We start from the raw sequence: 24,838 nt of genomic DNA on the forward strand, positions 1-24,838 counted from the left end.
TTCAGAGACTGTTAAACTAATTAAATATCTGAATGTAATTATATCCATCACAGGTGCATATGTTTCATCAAAGTCTATACCGGGCCTTTGGGAAAAGCCTTGGGCTACAAGCCTGGCTTTATATCTAGCAATTTCATTTTTCTCATTTCTTTTTCTCACAAATACCCATTTATATCCAACGGGTTGTACGTCTTGAGGTGTTGGAACTACAGGCCCAAACACTTGACGTTTTGCTAGGGAAGCTAATTCTGTTTGAATTGCTTCTTCCCATTTAGGCCAATCATGTCTTTGTTTACATTCAGCCACAGTACGTGGTTCAAAATCATCATCATTCAGAATTTCAGTAGCTACTGCAAATGAGAATATATCATCAACTATAATTGTTTCACGATTCCACATTTCTTGTGTATGAACATAATTTAAAGATATTTCAATATTCTCATTTTCCTGTTCTTCAGGATTTTGTACCACTTCAGGGGTTTGTGCCACTTCAGGGGCTTGTGCCACTTCAGGGGCTTGAGTCTCTTCAGGGACTATAACCTCTTCTGGAGGAATATTTGTTTGATTATTTGCCTTTCTTTTTCGAGGAACAGTGTCCTTCGATCCAACAGGTCTACCACGCTTCTGGCGTGAGGTAGATGGATCAGTCACGGCTCGAATGGACTGTTCAGCAGTCACATTGATTCTTGCTGGTGCATTAGCAGCTGGAACATGTGATCTTGTCACTTTTGCCGTATCCACAAATGCATCGGGCATTTGGTTGGCAATAATTTGTAATCGCACTATCCTTTGCACTTCAGTTTCACTTTGGGATGTGCGAGGATCTAAATGAGACATGGTAGGTACATACCAAGTAAGTTCATGCCTAACTTCAGGAGGCATTTTCTTTTCCCCTAAAGATGGGAAAGTTGTCTCATCAAAGTGACAATCTGCAAATCGTGCAGTAAAAAGATCACCTGTTAATGGTTCCAGGTATCTGATAATGGATGGTGAATTATATCCAACATATATTCCCAAACGACGTTGGGGTCCCATTTTTGTGCGTTGAGGGGACGCAATAGGGACATATACAGCACAACCAAAAATTCTCAAATGAGATACATCAGGTTGGTGACCAAGAACCAATTGTAGGGGAGAATATTGATGATAAGAAGAAGGTCGCAAGCGAATTAACGCTGCAGCATGTAATATAGCATGTCCCCACATAGAAGTAGGTAATTGACTTTTTAATAATAAAGTACGTGCAATTACCTGGAGTCGTTTGATAAGAGACTCAGCTAATCCATTCTGTGTGTGGACATGCGGGACTGGATGTTCAACCTCAATCCCCATAGACATGCAATAATCATCAAATGTTTTAGATGTAAATTCACCAGCATTATCTAACCGTATTGACTTGATCGAATGATCTGCGAAATGCGCCTTTAATTTGATAATTTGTGCTAACAGTTTAGCAAATGCAACATTTCGAGTAGGCAATAAACAAACATGAGACCATCGTGCAGATGCATCAATTAAGACCATAAAATAACGAAATGGCCCACTTGGTGGATGAATGGGTCCACATATATCCCCTTGAATCCTTTGCAGGAATGATGGGGATTCACCTCCAATTTTGGAGGGAGATGGTCTTATTACTAATTTGCCTTGAGTACAGGCGGTGCAGAATTGTTCACTAGACAATAAAATTTTATGATTCTGTAATGTATGTCCATGTGAATTTTCAACAATCCTACGCATCATTGTAGATCCTGGGTGGCCTAAACGATCATGCCAAAGCATAAATGCTTTTGGATCAACGAACTTCTGGTTCGATACTGCGTAGGTCTCAATTGCCTTTATGGTTGTATAATACAATCCAGATGATAAAGCAGACAATTTTTCTAGTATAAGCCTTCTTCCGGAGGCATTACTAGTTATACAGATGAATTCTGCACCATTTTCACTCATGGTTTCAAGATGATAACCATTTTTTCTTATATCTTTAAAACTTAGTAGATTTCTTCTGGATCTACTTGAATATAATGCATCATTGATGCTTAATTTGGTCTCATTGTTTAACATAATTGTGGCTCTTCCGGAGCCTTCTATCAGATCAATTGATCCTGATATGGTGGTTACTTTAGCTTCAATTAATGCTAAAGATAAGAAAAATTTCTTTTCATTAAGAATTGTGTGCGTTGTTGCACTGTCCACCAAACATATGTCTCCCACATCAGCTTTTGAAGTCAACGCTTCAATTTTGGAGTCCATTTCCTTTCATTTAAAAATTACGTTAGTTATAACGTACACAAAATATTGAAAGGAAGAGAACATGACCATAAAATATAAAATAATATGCATGACTCCAAAATAAATATATATGATGGATTTAATTATAAAAATTTTGGGCATTTCATACTCATAATAACTACTTCTGGTAGTTGCGTTCACTTCAGGGAACGATGTATAACAAGAAAATATTAATTCAGAATTTCTTTTCTGATATTGCTACTACATGAGCAAAAATAAAATGTGGGGAATATTTTATTTTCCACATTCAAGAAAAGATTCTGAATAGTACTAAATTGCTCCACAAATTTAATGGATTTATTATTATATCCATATTTCGGCTTGCAATCCTTCAGGGATATGATGCCGAAAAATAATAGCCTTGTATTTATCCTTCTGGGATATTTTATTTAGTTAGTTTTTCAAGGCTCACAAATTTTAGGTGGAGACTCATGTAAAAAGCCCATTTAATATTATCCATCTAAATTTGGGAATTTCAGGTTCAATTATTGTCATATTTACAAAACTTCTGGTTTTGTATAATATATATGAGTTAATCTTTGAAACTTCAGGTTCAAATATTATCTCATATGTACAAAATAGCTGATTTTATAGGAGAAATATTGGGATTAATTTTGGAAGCTTCAGGTCCATATATTATCCCATATATACAAAACTTCTGGTTTTGTAATTAATATTTACAATATTATAATATATATTCTGATTATGTTTTGGACTTCAAGTCCATAATTTTCACACTTTATGCAAACTTCAGGTTGCAAAGGTGATATCATTATTAAAATAAAGACTTTGATGAAACTGGGGACTTCCAGCCCATATTTATGAAATTGGAAACTTCCGGCCCATAAACATGTATTCTTATGATTTTACAAACTTCAAGTTGTAAATCGTAAAACTCGGGACTTCGGGCCCATATATATGATTTTCTCACGATTTTAGAAGCTTCAGGTTGTAAATCGGATATAAATAAAAATAAATATTCAAATAAATAAAGATGCGAATAAATAAATATTCAAATAAATAAAGATGCGAATAAATAAATATTCAAATAAATAGAATACAATAAAAATAAACATTTAAATAATATCAAGACTTCTGGTCTAGATTCTTGGTTTTGTAAACTTCAGGTTACAAGTAATATTTATGACTTCAGGTCACAAATTTATAATTTCGTAAACTTCAGGATACGAATGATATTCAGGATTTTAAATCCAGATTCATGATATTCAGGACTGCAGGTCCAGATTCATAATTTTGTAAACTTCAAGTTACAAATAGGATTCAGAACTTCAGGTTCAGATTTATGATATTCCAGACTTCAGGTCTAGATTCAAGAATTTCAGGACTTCAGGTCTAGATTTACAATTTTGCAAACTTCGGGTTGCAAATATTGTATAATTATAAAGAAAAATTAAGCAGAAATATAACAGAAATTAAAAGTCAACTAGGACATCACAACTGGGATATCCATATTTATAATATTTAAACAGCATAACGGTATAATATAAAGATATAATATACCTGAGCTGATCGTGCTGATAACGTGTTATAAATTTAATACACAAACATAAAATGAATAAAGAAGAATTGAGAAGGAGAGAAAACAACTGAGAGAATTTTATTTCATATCCGGATGAAGAGAAGAAGAAGAAGAATTGTATATATTTCATGAAGAGTAAGGGGGCAGTATTTATAGACATTTGGCTGCCCCATTAGTCAACAAATATGGCTGTAAACATAGCCAATTTTCCAAGCTAATTTAATGCATTCCCATTGCCTTTTAGCCAAAGTCTTCTCACGTGGTGGAAAATCCACCTTCTGCAACAAAATCAATTTTATTAACAAATTAAAAGTCAGATGGGAAAATGTACTTCTCAAACTAAGAGGGTAGAAAGGTAATTTTATCAAGGTTCAGGTGAGAAATAGACATTAGGCTTTTAATTAACTACCTAAAATAAAACCATAAGACGCAAACCCTGCCTTACCATACTGGACGGAATTTTATTTATATTTTTAAGCTTGCTCTTATAATAAAACAAAACCCTAGGGTTTTGGATTATCATCTTCCAGCTGCTGTTTGTTCTTCTTGTTTAATTGGTGAATTCAAACAACATTGGCTTCAATTTAACGTTTCTTTTGATTTCCCACAACTCATTTTTGGAGAAGAACATTTCATGACAGTAAGGGTTTGATTTTTAGTTTCTTAATTGCTTATTAACCACATGTTTGTTGAAATGCCTAGAGAGCCCAATCAGATTTCTTCTTTCGTTTTATTTTAGAAGGAGTCGCAACATGGATGCAAGATTAGCAAATACGTGGAGGTTAACTGTTAATGAGAAGAAATTTATAGAGTCTGCATTGCTTTCTGGTATTAGAGTTGATGGCCGCAACCCTTACGAGTTTCGTAAACTTTCCATCAAGTTTGGCAGGCAAGCTTGCACATGTAATCTGATGGGTTTCTTGTTTCTTGATATAGATGATAGTGTATTACTATATGGCCAAATACTGAAGTTACTCTGGCTTCTATTAATTTGACTTTAAATGTTACAAATGTGGAGTTATGGGTTACCATATGATGTTGTGACTTTCTGGAAATTGTTGATTCTAATGATGGTGAGATGGAGAGCAGCGGGGTGTGTTTCATGTGAGCTTTTCTTGGGCTTAAATAGCACTGCTGCAAATCAACATGGTTCAATAAAGCTTCAGCATATTATGCTAAACCTTAATTTTGGCTCCCGTATACTTAACTGTACTATAATTGTCCATGCCATATATTGACTTTACTAGAAGGTTTCATTTTCATCTTTTTTCCCTGTTGATATGGTATTGTTCTGTAAGTGCTTGGTTTCTTTCGTTAAGTATGTGCAGTTGAGCTTAATCTAATAGATATTATGATTTGTGTTATGTGCAATGTTCTTTTAGTGGCTTGTCAATAGATATCAGTATTTAATGTCTTTTGTTTCTGATTTTGGTTTTTACTGTTAATGTTTTGATGAATGTTCAGAGAAGATGGCTCTTCAGAAGTGCAGCTAGGACATACTCATGTAATGGGTTTTGTCACTGGTCAACTGGTTCAACCTTATCGGGACCGACCTAACGAAGGGTCACTTTCAATTTTTACTGAGTTCTCTCCAATGGCTGATCCCTCATTTGAGCCAGGTCGCCCTGGAGAATTTGCAGTTGAATTGGGACGAATAATAGATCGTGGTTTAAGGTGATAGTGATGAACTTATCCCTTCAAATCTATATTGAAAGAAAGAAAAATTGTCTTGACCAACATTTTTTTGCTTTTAATATAGTTTTAGTTTTTCAGTTGTTTTGATAATCTAAAAGTGTAAATGTCTTATGAAATATACTTGTTCTCTTATGATGTGGAACTTTCTTCTGAGTTTTATGATATATACTTGTTCAGTGAGCTTGAACACTACACAGTGTTCATGCCACATATCTCTTATAGACTTTAAATTAAAAATGATGTTTTAATGATTTCTGCAATTGTTAAGATGAACCGATTTTCTTGAAATGTGGAGGAAATCAAGTTGCGGCATCTTAGAAAGAGTGGGGATTGCATTTGAAGCAAATCTTTTTCCCTTAAGAGGAAAACAAAGTTTTACCTGTAGGTTCTGCATTTAGGTACCGTATTTGAATGTTTATATAAATTTGCAGGGAAAGCAGGGCAGTTGATACAGAATCACTCTGTGTTCTAGCTGGGAAGTTAGTATGGGCTATCCGTATTGATATCCACATTCTAGATAATGGGGGGTAAGGTGCTATGCGCACACACACAAATATATGCACACTCATTATTTGTTTGTTGAAGTCGTATTTAATGTTTATTTTTTGTTTCATTCATTTATCCTTGTGGACTGGAAGCAGAAATTTAGTTGATGCTGCCAATATTGCAGCTTTGGCTGCTCTCTTGACATTCCGAAGGCCTGAATGCTCACTTGGAGGGGAGAATGGCCAGGAAGTGATAATACATTCTCCTGAGGTTAGATCCAGAACTGCGGATTTAAATTTAAGTATCTGTTAAACAACTTTGTTTTGCTTTATAACATTAGGTAACCATTTAGTGAGCTTTGGGACTCATATATTGATGTTTCTATTTCTATTTTTTTTCAATTTTCTTATGTTATCTCTTTGACATCTAATTATCTGAACAACATAATTTGGCTTGATATTATACCTTAAAAATGAGATTTGAGGATATTGATTGGTAATATAAAGTGGTAAAATACTTTAGAAATCCAAATCAAGTCATCTCACAGTTGTTTTTCAATATGGTAGAACAAAATAAGGTGAAAAATGAAGCGACCAAATTTTCTTTCCAGTAGTTCCTCCACTCCTAAACTAGCTATTTGAATTGGCCATTTTGTGATACACTTATGAAGATGAAAAGTTCTAATCTGTTTTAATTGTCTCCATGTATGCTATTATGTTGTTCTTGGCTTCGAGAGGCTATTCCTTTTAATAGCTTTTGACAATGTATTATGACACATGTTTACTAGTGTTAACATTTTTGCAGGAAAGAGAACCGCTGCCCTTGATTGTACATCATCTTCCTGTAGCAGTTACTTTTGGATTTTTCAGTAGTGAGAGTATCATGGTTGGCAAATACTGTCCTATGAAGCTTTTCTGTAATCTTCAATTATGCAAATTCATGCAGAAGTAAAGTTCATTACCGACACTCATTCTAATGTGGTAAAATGTCCTGTAGGTAATAGATCCAACCCACCATGAAGAAGCTGTTATGACAGGAAGAATGACAGCCACACTTAATGCAAATGGAGATGTTTGTGCTATTCAGAAACCTGGAGGGGAGGGGCTATTGCAAAGTGCTATCATGCAGTGTTTGCGAATTGCTTCCCGGACGGCTAGTGATATAACAAAGAAGATAAAAGACGCAGTGAGTTCCCTGGTCCCTTTTCATAGGGAATAAATTATTACAGGGTACACCATGTTGATTTTATGCAATTACATTTTTAGACACTGAGGATCACATGTTTGATACAACCTTTGCTTTTAAATACTTCCAGTCTTTCAGGAACCCAAAGAGGCTGGTTTTACTGTACTATTGTGGCCTTGATGATTTATTTATTATAATGTGAAATAGTTTTTATTTTTTCTCCTGGTAGCTCACACATAGTAGCATCTTGTCCACAAAATTTTACATTCTAAAACTTGAAAAATGTTTCAATGATAAAATTGATGCAGGTTGAAGCATACAACACAGAAAGGGCATTACGTAAGATCAAGCGTCACCCTACTTCCATTACCTTAGACGGTAGTGCTAACGTGAAAGTAAAACAAGAGGGATCTATTGGCCATAAGGGTGCAAATGAGTTGCCCAGAAACCATATGGAAAGCTCAAGACTTGTGTCCGGGAAAAGTTCCAGTCAAAGTAATGATGGTGATGGTGAAAGCAAATCATCTGGACTAGGTGGAAATAGCAGAAGAAATGATAGCACTGCAAATTTTGTTGGGCAGCCTGCAAGTTGGTATGGTGCTTTACTTTCTAAGTTCTAGATGTAATTGTGTCCTATTTTAGGCATATGACTTGTAAAACCTTAGCTTTCTGCACAAAAGGAAGACCTTACAAGGCATGTCTTTTACTTTTTGCTTGAATTTATGGAATTGTTTTCCTTTCAGCTTAGATATTTTGACTTTCTCCTGATAGGGATCCTTACTCAAAGGGTGTTGATCTGGACTTCCTGAAAGTGTCTTTAGCTTCGCATGGTACTCACCTATTTAAATACCTTTTTGTTTGGCTGTTTTATGTAGTTTTCTAATTTTCAGTTTTTAAAGTTGTTTTCTTTGAAGTGTAAACTTCCATATCATTGGGTTTATGTGGTTGTGTTTAGTGGAGTTAGGTGTTGGAATTTGAAGGAAAGTGATGTTTGACGTTGGGGGACTGGAAATAAATGCAGGGATAACAGCATATGCATGAATGTCATGCATTGGCGGATTCAGAAATAAAACTTAAGAAGATCATCATTGAATAAAGTAAAACATAAGGGGAGTCAATGAAAAAATAATGAAATCTAGGGAGGTCAATGTAAAATTTTAGGGGTTATATTGATATTTTACATATACTAAACTAAAGGTTTCAAAGTCAAGGGTGGTCAGTTGACCCCCTGGGTCTGCCCCTGATGTCATGCATGACTGTCATGCAAACATGCAAACTTTATCTACATTTTTCATTTAAGTACATGCATGCACTCAAGGAGAAATGGACATGCAAACTCATCCTCTTCCTTTTCGGGAGAAGTGATATCACAAGGGGCATTGGAGCATAGACAGTCTAATTTGGTGAGTTTATTTTAGGATTCTAAGGATCTACAAACTGACCAGTAACACATTGAACTATGCAGGAACATTAACACCCAAGAAGAAGCAACAAGCCTTAGCAGGTGATAAAAAGCCTAGTGAAGTCAAGCCAGAGGAACCACCTGAAGACATTAATTCAGCTTCTTCGGCTATTGATGCGTCTGGAACTGGAATTCAAAAAGATAGAGAGAAGACTTTGAAAGATGCTGTGAAGCCAAAGCATAAGAGAAAAAAGAGGGCATCCTCCACTGCTGGTGCAACTTAGATGAATTTTGGCCAATGGAATCAGTAGAAATGTTTCTCCTTGCATGCATGTTAATGTGATTTAAGTTTTTCTATTTTTTATTATTTTTGAACATTTAGTTGTATAATTATCTTGGAATTGCTGAAATCAGTCATCAATTTTGAGCCGATTTTCTGAATATCTTTATCAGAAGCATGACATAGATGACGATTGTGTTATTGGTGATCAGGATACCTGAAACTAGATATAACAGTTGTACCATATTTATTCTGTGTTATCTTGGGAATTTTAATGTAGTCAAGGGATGATGCGGCTTTCCCAATTTTCATAAGGATTAACAGTATACCTATTATTTTGACTGGTTCTTAATTATTTGATTGAATTAGGTTAGCATTGTTCATTTGGAAGGGATAGCAATTAGAACCCATTTGCGGTTTCTTGGTGGATGCTCATCCTTTCTTGGGGGCAATTGAAGTTGAGATTTCATACATATTAATTTCAGATGAAATGAAAGGATCAATTATTAGTCAGTGTGCCGAAAAGAAACCACAAAGAGAGACTTGAGGTTTGGCAGTTGTCACCCTAGGCCTGTTGTACCAACCTTTTAATGGCTGTTTTGTTGGCTGTTTCCATATTTATTTGTAAGAACTGTTGATGTTACTTTATATCAGGTTGTTTTGATGCAGAATCTGAGAAAGTTTCCATTTAAGTGTGATATCACGGAAGCATTATCTTATCTGGGACGTGTATGGATCTACGAATGTAGTTTCCGGTGAATTCCTTGAAGTAATGTTGGTCATTATTAGTGCTATACAAGATTTTCCAGATGGGTTTATTGATTGTCAGCAGGAAATGTATTGTTGATCTTTTGACTTGCGTCAAGTGACTTGACGATGTCTAGTTTATAGAAGTCGAAGAAGGATGAATTTGGACAGGCTGTTTCCCTTGGACAAAACATTTGTCAATTAGATACAAGACCTGTCTATTACTCGAGGGTCAATTTATTTCTATCCGATGTGAAATTAAACATTGATTAAGTGGGTTTTTGTCCCTTCTAAATAAGAGAAAAAGAATAAAAGTTACAGGGATGGCCACTGAAAGGACCAATTGAACTTATGATTACGAGGTTTCATGCAAGCATGAACAAGCTGCAAAAACTCGTAGATCAGAACCTGTAAGCCAAGCTTCCCAGCCACTTCACAATAAAAGAAACCTACTTCTGGCATATGAGAAACAGCCAAAAGTCTGAAAATGCAGCAATAGTTATGTTTGCTACTTCCTCCGCCGTATCCGGAATTCCAATTGCTGCTCTATAATTGTTAATTGAATATTTTGGTTGCTTGGCACATCTGTTCATGAAGTTTTCATTCTTATCAGAGTTTTGAATCTGATTAGTTGTTTTCAGCTTTTGTTGCACACCTATCCTAAAAAGGAGCATTCAGCTCTTGAGAAGGCAAAGAATAATTCCCTGTCAACTGCTCTCCAATGAAGCGGAGACTGAATATGAAAGCATCCCTGGAAGAAAGGATGCTGTAAGGCCTCTGCAATGGCTGGCCTCTTGCAAGGATCCCAGATACAAAGCGAAGCCATAAGGCTGACCGCGTCATCACTGACCCAAGGCATCAACACACACAGATTAACACCAGTTAACTCTGGAAATCTGTAGACCAAAATCAGCTATCTTGATTTAATTCTTCAGAACAAACAAGTTCTCAGGCTTCAGGTCTCGGTGGAAATATCCCGTCTGTAAGTAATTCAAACCCTGAAAAACTTGAAAACACAACCTCTGAACTTTGGCTTCAGAGAAGAGATTCTTTCGTTGTTTCGTAAATTCGTAAAGATTGCAATCCTTGCGTTCAAACATAAAGTGTACAACATCGTTTTCCTTCACCAGTTCTTTTGAGTTTCACAATGCTTGGATGATTCTGTTTCCGCCAGGACTTCACTTCTTTCAAATTCTTACATTCTTCTCTGTCCTAAGAGGATTCTAATCAACCAATCAATTAATAAGTAAATTATCAGGAAAGCTAGTACTTGGAAGAGGATTCTAATTTGTAAACCGTCAGGAAACCTAATCCTAAGAGGATACTAATTCATTTTACAAATAGGAAACTAGCCCTTATAATATGAAGCTCTTTCGTTCACAGTTATTAATAATCCATCACCTGAATAGATAAGGAAAAAAAAAAAAAAACTACAGAAGATGGAGGAGAAAGAAGACGACAAATCATACTTGAGCATGAAAGATTTTGAGGAAAGGGGCATCAAGATTGATCCAAACTGGACTACTTTCCGAGCTTTGTTGGTGGCTGCAAGTATAGCCTTTTCCAAATTAGTGGGAAATCACTTGAAGAAAAAGAAGAAGCCGAAAGAAAAAGCCGACAAAAACCCCATGAAAGAAGAGAAGGAAAATCCAAGTGCTTCGTCTGGAAACGGTCGGAAACTTCTTGCCGATGCCATGACAAGCCACACAGTTTTCGACTGCGAGGAGTTGGTAAATCATCATCAGCTGCAGAAGAAGATTGATATTTCAGACAGTTTGAAGGAACACATCGAAAAGGTCCGGAATGGTACTAGTATTATGCGGGTAATACAGAAATCTTTGTACTTTTCAGATGTGTCAGATTATCATAACAGGTTGTCCATTCCATTGAAGCAAGTAGAGCAAGAGTTCTTGACTCAAGAAGAGAAGGAGTTTATTGAGAAAGCAGGCAAACTGGAAGTGCTTTTAGTTGAGCCTTCACTTAATATTTGTGGAATCACCTTGGCAAAGTGGAATAGCTCGTATGTGCTGATAAAAGAATGGAATAATGTTAAAGATCGGAGTAAGCTGAAAGCAGGTGATGAAGTTCAAATATGGTCATTCAGGACACTGGAAAAGCTTTGTCTAGCCCTTGTCATTCTTCGGAGAAGCTAGCTCATTAGAAGGTATATTGCTGACGATGTACGATCATACCAATTTTAATTTTCTACTTAGAAAATTTTAGCCTTGGCTGTTATTGTTAGTATATTTTTTATTTGTGTAATGAGTAATGCTATAAATAAATACAAATTCCATATGTAATTTTTCTTTTTCTTTTTAAATTTGTGTAAATATTAAATCTATTTTACATAGTTGTTGTGTTTGCTGATCAGAGTGCTGCCATTATTCGTTTTTGAGTTTGTTAGTATTAGAGACATCTTTAGCTTCACCAAATCTTTCCGAGTTGTCCATTGTCTCCTAAATCCAAGCTTCTACATCAAAATTAAATATGGCTAAGTATTTTGAAAAAAACATGAAGTCATGAAAAAGTGTAATCCATAAGACAAGTTCATACTTGGAAATCCAATGAAAAACCCATGAGAATGTACTTTATCAAAGGGATGACATTCCATCTCTATGCATGCATCTGCACCACCTCACCGTAACAAGGGCCTATTGCCTTGCTCAATGGCTCAATGGTAAGGTTCCAAATGAAAACACCCCACAGGTATTCATTAAAACATGGAAGGTCATCGGCTAGCTGAAGCACATCCCGGTTGATAACCTTTTGATTGTCTACAATAAACATTAAAACATGCAGACAATAAAGGATTGATAGCTTCACTGCATCTTCTTCATCATCACCTTATGCCTGTGCTGCAAAGACCTTTATCAAGTCGTTGTACCTGACTTGCTTCCTTTTTGTTAAAAAGAAATTCCTTAACCTCTTTCTCAATGAGGATGGAATGTATGTCATCTGACTAAACCACAATTATGTTATTAGGGCAAACTAATATCGATTGAATCCAATGTCTACCTTGCTAATTTGGAATGGAAACTCATCCCTTAAGATTCCTTTCTCACTTTCCCTCAGTTGGACTGATTGTATTTGAATATTGCGGAATTGGTTGAGGTCACAATCAAGAAAATGTCCAAGGCATTTTGGCATGAACAACCTTTGTTGAATGTGACTCACTCTCAAATGTAGCTCTGTGATAACCTTTTAAGCCTGAACCGTCACCTACATTTTGAAATGGTAAGCATCATGATAAGTTTCACAAGAGTGATTTGATTGTGAAAAATAGCTATCAAATCTTCTCTTTCACCTAGAAGTTATATTTAAAAAAAAAACATAAAAATAATTCGATTATCACATAAAACTAAACAAATTCAAATTCAATTAAAAAATCTGTGTGCAAAATTATTAAAAATTTAGAAAAGTATTTACATTTCCGTTAATGACATGCTACAATCAAGAAATTTTGACTTTATGATTACCATCAATAAACCCATAAAAGATTAAAATCTTCCACATGCATCCTAAAAAACTTCATCAACCCACCTATTTCTTACATTTCTCCTCACGCTAAACTTTTTCATAAATTACGTTATCAATGTTGACTCTTGGGCTTTTAATAGTTTGGTTTGACGAAATTTTCTTGCCCCCTTACTTTTTGTAAATCACAAATATACTCCAACATCAAACTCCGAGTGTGGGGTAATTAATAGATATATAAGCTCTGAGATCTTATGATAATTTTACTCTGAGCACTAATTATGACCCCTTTAGGTTTTAAAATTTTCACATACACCCCATGCCAAACTTTGAATACAGGGGAATAAATATATATGCTATGGTATTTTCCCGTAAATTCCCCGGGTAGCACTAGTGTTTTGCCACCTGATTTTTCAAATTTGCACATATACCCATTATGCCGTACTTTAATACGGGGTTGCACCCACGTCAAACTTTGGATATGGGGATAATAATAAGCTACAAGGTTTCCCTATAATTTTCCCCTAGTAGCATTAGATGGGTTGTCCCTTAGCTTTTTCAAGTTTACATCTATACCCTCAAATGAAACTGACTAACACTGCAAAGGAAATTGACAATATGACCTCATATCTTCTACATATATCAATTAACCCCAAATAGCAAGTTTGTCATGAACACCAAACTTTATATCATTAAATCTCGCTTCGAGCCCTAAACATCATAGTAACAGATTGTTTGACCCTCTTAGCCTTTAATATTTACACATGCATCCCCAATTCTTATTATATATCGTTACATGGTAAACAACTGTAAAGTCCTTTAGCTTTTGTTTTTAAATATCTCGTCATTTTAAAGTTTGACGTTCATGCTAAACTCTCCTAGCGTTAACACTAACTTGGTTTTTTGGCCAATAATTTGACATAATAAACTCCATACTCAATTAATCACTTACAAATTCAAATCTTAACCAACTAAAAAACAATAAAATTATGTGTGCCTCATTTGAGTATACAAATTAATATATATTTAGTGAATCTTTATGTGATTAAATAATTTTAAATTAAAGATAAAATAATATTTAATTACGTAATAACACATATAAATATATATCTATTTATGTATTCAAAGTGGATACATCTAATATTGTTCTTAAAAAAATCCCAAAAAGAGTAAATTCGATGCAAAATTCTAAAACAAAAACTTCCAAACACAAAGCAATCAAGATTAACACTTTTACGTATGATCATGATTAAAATGTAACATTATTGCACAAAGTTGTAAAATTTGACATCTTTCCACGTCTTTGCTAAAATATTGCTGAAATGAGGGGAAGAAACTCGACAGCAATGTCAGGAGGCAACGTCTATGACTAACTTCAATGACGATGGAAAATGTATAAAAAAAACCTTGCGGAAAATGCGTTCTAAAGTTTGGAGGGTGAATGTGGCTGCTTTTTTTTTTTTTTTTGGCAGAAACTTGGCTAGTATTTTGAAAATGGTTGATGGATGACAGAAAACAAGGTTTAATAGAGGCATTCAACTTGTTAGTTTGCAATCTATTAGTCAGAAAAGTTTAGTCTTTTAAGAGTTGGTCATTAACTATTAACTCTCTCAAATTATTGAGATTTTTTAATAACCTAAAAAAAAAAAAAGTTGTTCCTCTATAAAAATAAAAAGTTTTAAAATTTTAGTTTATTACATAAATTTGATTTTAACAAAAGATATGGTAAAGTAAAAAGGGTAATGCTATATGTATAATTTTATGTATAAATAATAACTTATTATTTTGTAATTAGACAGTTAAAAATTAACGATAAAATAATACTTAATTATATGATAATATATTGTTATTTATATATAAAATTATGTATAAAAATTGTACATATAATGTTATTGAAGTCAAAATTACGTACACTTGCTTTATGGGTTGAGCTTTCTGCCGAAACAATTTTTATTTAATCACATAAAAGCTTTTCTGACATTAAATTCTTCACGTCTTTAGCCGATGGAAGATGTCACTATATTAAGTTAGTTTTGATAAGCTAGTAAACTCACAAAATTGATTTTTATCTTTAAATTTTCCTGTCCTTTTCAGGTTTTAGCCGATACCAATCAAGGAGTTGTAAATGATCAGGAAAGCAAGTCCCTGGAAAGGATATTAATCTGTATACCATCAGGAAACCCAGTGTCCGAAGAGGATACGAAGTCCTTGTACAATTAAATATTACTGGTCTTTCAAAAAAATAAGGAAAAAAAAAAACCCTACAGAAGATGGGAAAGAAGGAAGATGACAATTCATACTTGAGCGTGAAAGATTTTGAGAAAAGGTGCATCGAGATTGATAGAAGGTGGACTGCCCTTCAAGCTTTATTGGTGGCTGCAAGTGTAGCTTTTTCTAAATTAGAGGAAGATCACTTGGAGAAGAAGAAGAAGCTACAGCCGCCTGCGGAACGTAATGGGTTTTTGAAAGTTGAAGAAGGAAAAAACATAAACAAGAATGTTCCAGGAACTAGCATGGCTGATGAAAAGAGAGCAGGATTGCTCAAAGAAGAAGCCGGCGAAAACCCCACGAAAGAAGAGAAGGAAAATCCAAGTGCTTCGTCTGGAAACGGTCGGAAACTTCTTGCCGATGCCATGACAAGCCAGAGAGTTTTCGACTGCGAGGAGTTGGTAAATCATCAGCAGCTGCAGGAGAATGTGAAAGGTGAATCAAACTTAAAGATTGATATTTCAGAAAGTTTGAAGAAATATATCCAACAGTTCTGGGAAGGTACGAGTATTATGCGGGTAATACAGAAATCTTTGTACTCTTCCGATGTTTCGAATTATCATAACAGGTTGTCCATTCCATTGAGACAAGTAGAGCAAGAGTTCTTGACTCAAGAAGAAAAGGAGATGGTTGAGAAAGGAGGCAAACTGGAAGTGCTTTTAGTTGAGCCTTCACTTAATTTTTGTGAAATCGTTTTGGCCAAATGGAATAACTCGTATGTGCTAATAAAAGAATGGAATAATGTCAAAAATCGGAGTAAGCTGAAAGCAGGTGATGAAGTTCAAATCTGGTCGTTCAGGACCCCGGAAAAGCTTTGTTTTGCCCTTGTCATTCTTCGGAGAAGCTAACTCATCATAAGCTGGTGTTGTAATCCATTTTAATTTTCTACTTAAAAAATTTTTAGGCTTGTCTGTTATTGTTAGTATATTTTTTATTTGTATTAAGACATTAATGTCATATGTTCGATTACAATAGGTTATTGTTAAAGAGTTAGATTTCTGTGTAAACAATTATTCGTTTTTGAGTTTAAATCAGCATCTTGTGTTAAGAGCAGTGATATACCAAAAATAATATGCACGAACAATAATATATCATTATATGATTTAGTGGTTTTAAATGATAAATAAAGTAATATTTTATCATATGATGATATACGTTATCGAAGTAGAATTATTTGTTAGTATTCAAATCATAATTAAATTCTTTCGGATCTATATCTATTTTAACATGATTAAAGGATTTATATAATATTTATTTCGAAAAATTTACTGATCAGGAACTTATAGTTAATGGTCATAGTATGTATAATAGACTTTGGATAAAAATGTCAGGGCAAAAGTTATTTACCACCTAAGGTTAGTTGAGTTTGAAAAACTCAAATACCCATTTATTAAATATTTCAATTGATTAAATTAACAGTATTTTTATGAGTAATATTTTGCGATGTTGAATATATAAATAAGTATACACTTATATATATTATTATATGATTTGATGTTATTTTATTTTTAATTTAAAATTAATTAATATATAATTTATGTATATAAAATATATACATATAGTTTTATTGTTCTTTTATATATTTACAAATAATAAAACTATAAGTATACATATTTAATACACAAATTGGATACACAGATGATATATTATTATATAATTTGATATTTTTAAATTAAATATAAAATAATACTCAATCAAATAATAATATATTATTTATATATTTAAATTATATGTTAAAAATATATGTGTTACATTGCTCTTTATAAATCTCCTATAAAAATGCCATTCTTGGTCTTTTGTTTCTCGTAGAGCTAAATTGGGTTGTTGTCCTTGCATATAGATGGGCTGCAGATGTTGCATGTTCCACCTTTTCGGCTTTTATAATCTGGGCCTTCTGTTGCTTTTGATTGGAATTGGGCTTAATTTAAATTGTTGGACATTGTACCTAGTTGTTTTCATGGGACGGCCTATGTATCATTAGAGTTTTCGCTATCCTGTTTGTTCGTCGAGGATGAGCTTAGGTTGTTTGTTCTTGGACTTTACCCAAAAAATACTTATCACCTTTGCTTTCTCTCTCGAAACTCTGTTCTTTACTCCATTTCTGGTGTTTTTCTATTTTGTTCCTTTTAGAATGAATCAAGTTATTTCATCAAATACTCATAACACTAGACAATTATCACTAAAGTTTGTGAAGCCATTTGCGTTTCAAACAAAAGTAGTTCACATTTTGGTGATTGATGGTGATGGCACTCACTCGTCAAGCGATGAGGGATGAAGATTACTCCTTGCTTGTTCGAGTGAAGAAGCACGTTAATGAGATAAAAATTGAATATTATTTTTTTGGGTAATGAGAAATCCTATCCAAGTCAGATCATTCATTACATTAGACTAAAACCAATCAATTCAAGTAAGACAAACTCTGAGTCTAACAACTAACTTTATAATCATTGAATCAGAGAAGTGAAGAGATTGACCTTTAACCCATGCTCTCTTACACATGAAATTTCATTTTTTGCTACTCAAACTATCCTAACAGATAAAATTGAATATTCTTCAAAATTTACGAGTGAGCATCCAACCAATATTCATGAACAAGAAAGCTTTCTTAAGAATATGTAATGAATTCATCTTCATCTTCTTGAAGATATTCTGTGATCGATGCATTATTTTAATTTCTTTTTAATTATATATATCCAATTGGACGATTGGGTTTTATGCCGGATTTACAAAAAAAACAACATGCAGAGGCCAATGGACAGGATGTATGCACAACACACTTACAAACTTGCAGTCATCAAAATCAAAAACTCCCCGCTGCGGCAAAGAATGACACAGGAGGTAATTTGATATTTACTCAACAGAAATACCGTGGAGGTAAGGTAATTTTTTAAGAGTAAATTATTATTCTCACCAAAATTTTAGTCAAAATTTCCACCCATTAAATTGTTAAATTATGTTTTTACCCAAAATCTTAGTTTGTTAAAAAAATATTCTATGATATAGTATCAGTCCATCACAAGGTAAAGAACCATTTCATTTCTACCTGTTTAACTTTCTTAAAATTGTCACTTGTCCCTAATTATAGTAGTTGACAATCAAGATGAATATGATAGTTAGAATCATATTAAAATTGTGTAATTTGACAGTTGAAATTATTTATTTTTTTTAATTTTACAAAATTTTGGAAGGAAAAAATGCGTTTATACCCTCCAATTATTATTTTTTTGGGTCATAACAGAGTTAAGTTTTAGATTAAAACTTATAGTTTAAAAACTCAAAAGGTGAGAATTTATGAGTCTCCGAATCTTAAACGAGAACTCTATTATACTATCTTTTAAATAAAAAAATCCATACAAATGAGATGAAATTTATTATACTTACATCTAACATTAATATAATAAACAAATTATTATATATACTTATTTTGAGTACATATTTGATATATGTTATCATATGATTAAATATTATTTTATTTTTAATATAAAATAACTAATATTTGATAACATATATCAACATTATATTTATTTATATATTTAAAATAAATAAATAAATTTTATTATAATAGAAAATACTTTAAAAAAAATATAAACTAAATATCTTTATGGTAAGTTTTTTTTTAATATATATAATATCAATATTAATTATTATAAATATAATTGTTATGCACTCGTAAGCTAGTGGCCGGCCGATGGTAAGGATGATAACAGACGGACCATATAATGTATGGGATATATATGTAATTGCAAAATAATTCAGGGAAGTGACCATAGGATCTTCAGGTACATCACAAAAAAGTTGAGGGCTTCATGAGTATTAACCAAACAGATCTTCTGAAGCCACCGCTCAGTCTCTCCTCTCCTCCCTGCTCTCCAAAACCCGGAATTCCTGTCTTTATTTCCCCATTCAAAGTGCCAGTTCGAAACCCTACTTAAACCATTTACTCTTCAAATAATCAAAAGCCTTTCTCTTCTCTTCACAATGAATTCTCTCCAATCCAATTACAAAGATGCAGAAGACGAAGATTCAGCGCAAACCCTAAAGCCCCATAGCAAATTCCCCTCGCCCACCACAAATCCGCCTGCTGAACCCCAAAGCGACACCACACAAGAACCCCAGAACGACGCGGCGCCGGCAACCGACAAAGGTGACGATGCTGCACGAGAGGCCGAGAACGACGCAATAGCAGAAACCCAGAACGATGACGATACCGCTAAAGAACCTAAGAAGGACATCGTTTCAGCGCCCCACAGGAAAAAGTATACTGCAGAAAAAACCGAGAACAAAGCCGTACCGGAACCCCAGAACGACGACATAATTGGACGTGAACGTGAAACTCAACCCGAACTGATGGTCTGTGACAATGACGCTGTAGAAGAACCTCAAACTGACGCTGCAATTGAACCCGAAAACGGAGCAGCAATTGAATCCGATAAAGAAGTAGTAAATGAACCGCGAAACAACAGCGCAATTGAAGCTGAACGAGAAACTCAGACCGATCCCATGGTGTCAGACTCTGTATCGGAAGATGATCACACTGCCTCTGACGATACACAGAAGTCGCCGAAACGTATCAATGGCGCTTCTCAAAACGAGGATGAAGAGGAGGAAGAAGATGAGGAGGACCCACCACCAAAGAAGCAGAAACAGCTCTCGTCTTTAACTACGACGACTGAGACACAACACCAACAAACGCAGAAACGAAAGGAGCTAAAAATTCCAGTTGGGGATAATGGTGTAGCTTCTAAGACAAATGCAAGTCCATCCATGGCGGCTACAACTACTACAACTGCTAAGAAATCGAAGAAGAAGAATAACAATGTGTGGGTTTCAAAGACGACGAGGAAAGGTAAAAAGAAAAGCAAAGCGAACACACAGAACCAAGCCTCGAATGAGGATACTGTGTTGATAACGCCGGTTCCAAGATTTCCTGATAAAGGAGATGATAACCCAGAAATGAAGATTTGTTTATCAAAGGTTTGGTCTTACTTTATGTGATTTTTTGGTGTGGCTTTGTGTTTTTGTTGAGTATTATGTTGCTGACTTTTTGTTTGTGGTTTAAGGTTTATAAAGCTGAGAAAGTGGAGTTAAGTGAAGATAGGATGAGTGCAGGGAGCACAAAAGGGTATAGAATGGTGAGAGCTACTCGAGGGGTTGCAGAGGGAGCTTGGTACTATGAAATTAAGGTAATATTTTGAACAGTTTGTTTCTTGATCCGATAGCTTTATAATGGTGACGTTTTGAACAGTTTGTTTCATGATCCACTAACTTTAGGTGCTCTTTTATGTTATGATGGGTCTTATAGAGTTTCTTAATTGACTTCCTTATGACTGTCTGAGTGCAGTTGTGTGCATATTAGGTACAACTATGATTAGAATTTGATCATGTCTCCTTACTTTAAAATGAAACTTTGAAAGATTAATATCCCAAATCTATATAAAATTATTTAATCACAAGGTTAATGAAGAAACCATTATGACTTAAGTGATGATATAAAAGACTTTAATTTTCTTTAATATGATGGAGATGAAGGTTTCCTTAACTTGTGTTGTTCAACTTTATCATTTGTGTATTCAATCCCACCTCTCTGTTTGAAACTTTTTCTTCTGTTTGGTTGTCAAAATAAATTGTCTTATAAGAAGTTCTTTTGAATGAAGGTTGTGCAATTAGGTGAGACAGGGCACACACGGTTAGGGTGGTCTACGGAGAAGGGCGACTTGCAGGCGCCTGTTGGGTATGATGGTAATAGTTTTGGCTATCGGGATATAGATGGAAGTAAGATTCATAAGGCCTTGCGGGAGAAGTATGGAGAGGAAGGGTACAAGGAAGGTGATGTCATTGGATTTTATATTAATTTGCCAGAGGGAGGTCAATATGCACCAAAACCACCTCATTTTGTTTGGTATAAGGGACAGAGATATGTTTGTTCTCCCGATGTCAAGGAGGATCCACCAAAAGTTGTTCCTGGTGAGTTGTTGGTTTATCTGATTTTAATGGGTGATTGCTTGTGTATGTTGTTTGGATGTTGTCATCAAGTTTGTGGATTATGAACTGCATATTTATGCACTGAATATATCATGTCACTATTCATTTATTTGTTGATGCTTTATATTTAGAAAACAAGTGTGTGCTTTATGACATTTAATTGTATTAATTCATTATCTATATTGTGCACAAATATTGTTTTTGCCTTGCAGGAAGTGAGATATCTTTCTTCAAAAATGGGGTATGCCAAGGTGTTGCTTTCAAGGATTTATATGGTGGTCGATACTACCCTGCTGCTTCAATGTATACTCTTCCCAACCAACCAAATTGTTCAGTCAAATTCAACTTTGGCCCTGATTTTGAATGCTTTCCTGAGAACTTTGGTGAGCGTCCACTGCCCAGGCCGATGATTGAAGTTCCTTATCATGGTTTTGACAGCCGAGCTGAAAATGGTGTGTCTGATGAGAAGAAAAATTAGCCACCAACAGTACCTTTCAGCCTTATCTGACATTGAGAATCTGAATTGGGAGATTGGTCCAAGTTCAGCATTCTATTGTAATTTGATTACTGTTAAATTAGGACTAACAAATTTATTGATGAGACCCGCAAACTTGATTTTATTTGAAAGAAGGGAAAGAGGTAGTTGATTTTCTTCTTGTGAGTTGTTAAGTATGATTTGTTTGATATGTTTCTTCAATATAGCTAATGTAATTCCTAGTTTTTATGCTATTGATATATACATTTTTTTTTTTTGTATACGCATTGTTAAGAGATACAAATTCATTATTATGCTTTAAAATAGCTGCACTGATCGTGTAGAGATGGGTTAAAGTTAATTTTTGCTGGCATATAGTTTGCTTCAATTTTTTATCTTGCTTTAGAAATAGAAAGTTTAAGTTAACTTTCAGATTGTTTATGCCTTTCTTCTGAAATGAATGTTTTAGATTGTCTGTTGTTTTTTCTCTTTGGTTGACAAAAGGGGGCAATTTTATATGAGTTGCTCTTGTGCTCTAGTTTTGCTAACCTGGATCTTGAGGATCAAACATGCATGTGTCATTATTGGTTTAATCTGCTTTTTCTCTTCTCTTCCTCGACCAATCTCTCTCGCACTTAAACACACACAAAAATATATATACATACTGTAATTTCCTTGGATTACTCTGCAGTCCAACCAGGTCAAAGGGGGAAAAGAAAGGTGTATTAATTTGCTGGTTCTTACTCTATATAATTTCATTAGCTTCATTTTTGTCTCTATACAAAGATACATTCTCACTTTATGCTGATCAGCGCTTTTAACTGGTGATTTATTCATAAATGTTTCTGTGTTTCTTTCTTAGCATTGAATCAATCAGAGATGATAATCTCACAACTGGCATCCCTTGTTTCTGCACTGGAGTTCCACCAGGCAGCAAGAGATGCGAGTAAAAACATGGTCCTCTTTGACTAACGCACAATCCAAGCTCTAATTTGCTGCATCTGGGTCAATCATTTGCATTCACTTGAGAGGGCATAGATAGCTTTACAGTCACCTAAAATTTTATCTAGTTGAAACACATTCATTCTATTATTGTTGGCTGGTAATGTGCAGGTTTCAATATCAGCTGCAGCTACTTTGCTGGAATTAGTATAAATCAACTGTGTTGCAGTGACAGTAAAGATTTTGGAATTGTATGGTAGTGGCTGATTTTTCACCTTCCTAATTGTGTATTGAATTCTCAAATTGGTATATATTAAATTTTGTCTTGGGTGCAGAGTTTCAAAGTTTTGAGAACAAGCATTTTTAATGTTCTGAATCATCATAATTTCTGTATGTATTTGTTTGATTAAGCTTCTGTTTATAAAGGAAAATTCTTTTTTTTGGCATATGATGGTTCTAACTTTGTTATTGAAAGTAAAATAAAACAGTTAAGCTTTGGATTTAGACTACACAACCGCAGATTATTTCCTATTAGGAATAAGAATGCAACTAACAAGCTTTCTCTGAGAGTCAAATTTGGTTAAATTTCAGTTCATCTAACATCTTCGGATGCATTTGCAACTTTTATGATTGGTTTTTTGGGAAGCCAAGCTATTAGGGAAATAGGCTTTTAGAATACTACCTTTGATCAGATTGGCTTGTGTTATATATCAAATATTGATGTTCATACGGGCTACAACATAAGCATGTTGATTAACTTTGAACACCTTGCACTTTGTTGCTTGATCTTTCATTTTTCAAGCTAATTTTTTCACTGGTTGTTTGCAGTCTACAAATGGAAAATAGTGCTCATGGAAAAATTTGGTCTGATAAACTGGTTTTCAACTAATTTATTTTGCAAGCTGGTTGTGATTTGTTTCCAATCTGTTGAGGTTACTGGTAGGTTATGTTCTTTCTAGCACTGCAGTTTATCCTAACACTACCTCATCAACAACTGGAAACTTGTTGCTCTTTATTCAAGTTAGGGAAATGCTCCATGCAGGATGCAAAATTGTTCTGCATTGTTGATGTGTAAGAGTTTACTAGGACTCAAACGGTGGAAGATATTTTTTAAAATACCACTTCAGTTGGCAATGTATTAGGTGAGCAATTAAGTAAACACTTAAGTTAGTATAGTGTAAAGTAAATATTTTCTGGTTTTAGAGAGCAATAGAACCTTTTGATGGTTCTGAATTGTATGAGACACAGTGCATCTCTTATTGAGTGGTGTACAAAACAATTATATCTTTTTTCAGATATTTTTCCTTCCTTTCATATCCGAGATCCAAACAGATTCTAGTTAAGTGTGGATTTAAATATACAGTTGTGGTAGTCAACTACTTCACCAAGTGGAATTTGATGCCTTGACTACCATTACCACAAAGAGACTAAAAGACTTTGTATTTAAGTTGATAAATTGTCCCTTTGGGATATGGCATCCAATCGTTTAAGATAATGAAATTAAAAACACTTCGACAACAATGAATTCCAAAATTTCTGTGATGACCTTGGTATCTACACAAAGTTTTCATTGGTTCCAGACCGTAAACAAATGGATAGATAGAAGTAATCAACAAAATCATCAAGCATAACTTAAAATCAGTGAAGTGGCCTCTTGACACCATTGTGCAGCAAATTCAGGTGCCTAAAAGCACTGGAAGTTGAGGTATTTGTGAATAGCTTGCCCAAAGAGATAGGGAAGTTGATTCAGCTAACATATCTAGGGTTAATGGGGTGCAAATTTGTATGACTTGCCACCATCCATCGTCAACTTACTGAAGCTACAAACTTTGGAGTTGAACAACTTTAATCTGTATGTTTCTCTGCCAACTGATATTTTAAAATTGCATTACTTGAAACTAACTGGATTCGTTGCAGGGTCTTTGTCCATAGCCATACTGAAAAATCTACTATCAAGTATTCTTGTTTTGTAAGCAGGGCTAGACTTAATCCTAAAAGTTGGTCAATATTTGAGTGCAGCAAATTGAGTTGAGCTGGGAAAAGAGAAGGTCATCAGTTAAGACTCCATTA

The 24,838-nt window shown here is 34.4% G+C and overlaps 4 protein-coding genes across 7 annotated transcripts; all 4 read left to right on the forward strand.

Annotated features, from left to right (window-relative positions):
- The first annotated feature begins 4,268 nt into the window (after positions 1 to 4,268).
- Positions 4,269 to 9,140, forward strand: LOC123198219 (exosome complex component RRP45A-like). Of its 4 annotated transcripts, none has more exons than XR_006497988.1 (10): positions 4,269 to 4,472; positions 4,572 to 4,721; positions 5,297 to 5,506; positions 5,959 to 6,054; positions 6,169 to 6,283; positions 6,818 to 6,898; positions 7,010 to 7,198; positions 7,507 to 7,790; positions 7,942 to 8,028; positions 8,664 to 8,841. XR_006497988.1 is itself a non-coding variant. In XM_044612895.1 (10 exons), the coding sequence occupies exons 2-10, from the start codon at positions 4,585 to 4,587 to the stop codon at positions 8,882 to 8,884; spliced, it is 1,392 nt and encodes a 463-aa protein (XP_044468830.1). In that variant the 5' UTR covers positions 4,270 to 4,472; positions 4,575 to 4,584; the 3' UTR covers positions 8,885 to 9,140. The 4 variants fall into 4 exon arrangements, 3 of the variants coding, with proteins under 3 accessions (XP_044468830.1, XP_044468822.1, XP_044468838.1); XM_044612895.1 differs by having other exon boundaries at positions 4,270 to 4,472; positions 4,575 to 4,721; positions 7,970 to 8,028; positions 8,664 to 9,140; XM_044612887.1 differs by having other exon boundaries at positions 4,271 to 4,472; positions 7,970 to 8,028; positions 8,664 to 9,140.
- Positions 9,141 to 11,066: 1,926 nt separating this feature from the next.
- LOC123208573 lies at positions 11,067 to 11,780 on the forward strand. Its single transcript, XM_044626109.1, has one exon. The coding sequence runs from the start codon at positions 11,067 to 11,069 to the stop codon at positions 11,778 to 11,780; it is 714 nt and encodes a 237-aa protein (XP_044482044.1).
- Positions 11,781 to 15,371: 3,591 nt separating this feature from the next.
- Positions 15,372 to 16,217, forward strand: LOC123208574 (B3 domain-containing protein At5g24050-like). The gene has a single exon (XM_044626110.1). The coding sequence runs from the start codon at positions 15,372 to 15,374 to the stop codon at positions 16,215 to 16,217; it is 846 nt and encodes a 281-aa protein (XP_044482045.1).
- Positions 16,218 to 19,201: 2,984 nt separating this feature from the next.
- LOC123208377 (protein TRAUCO) lies at positions 19,202 to 22,003 on the forward strand. Its single transcript, XM_044625849.1, has 4 exons — positions 19,202 to 20,343; positions 20,430 to 20,552; positions 21,024 to 21,333; positions 21,564 to 22,003. The coding sequence occupies exons 1-4, from the start codon at positions 19,348 to 19,350 to the stop codon at positions 21,827 to 21,829; spliced, it is 1,695 nt and encodes a 564-aa protein (XP_044481784.1). The 5' UTR covers positions 19,202 to 19,347; the 3' UTR covers positions 21,830 to 22,003.
- Positions 22,004 to 24,838: the final 2,835 nt, after the last annotated feature.

The sequence above is a fragment of the Mangifera indica genome, chromosome 2 (genome assembly GCF_011075055.1).
Source record: "Mangifera indica cultivar Alphonso chromosome 2, CATAS_Mindica_2.1, whole genome shotgun sequence".
Taxonomy (NCBI): Eukaryota; Viridiplantae; Streptophyta; class Magnoliopsida; order Sapindales; family Anacardiaceae; genus Mangifera; species Mangifera indica.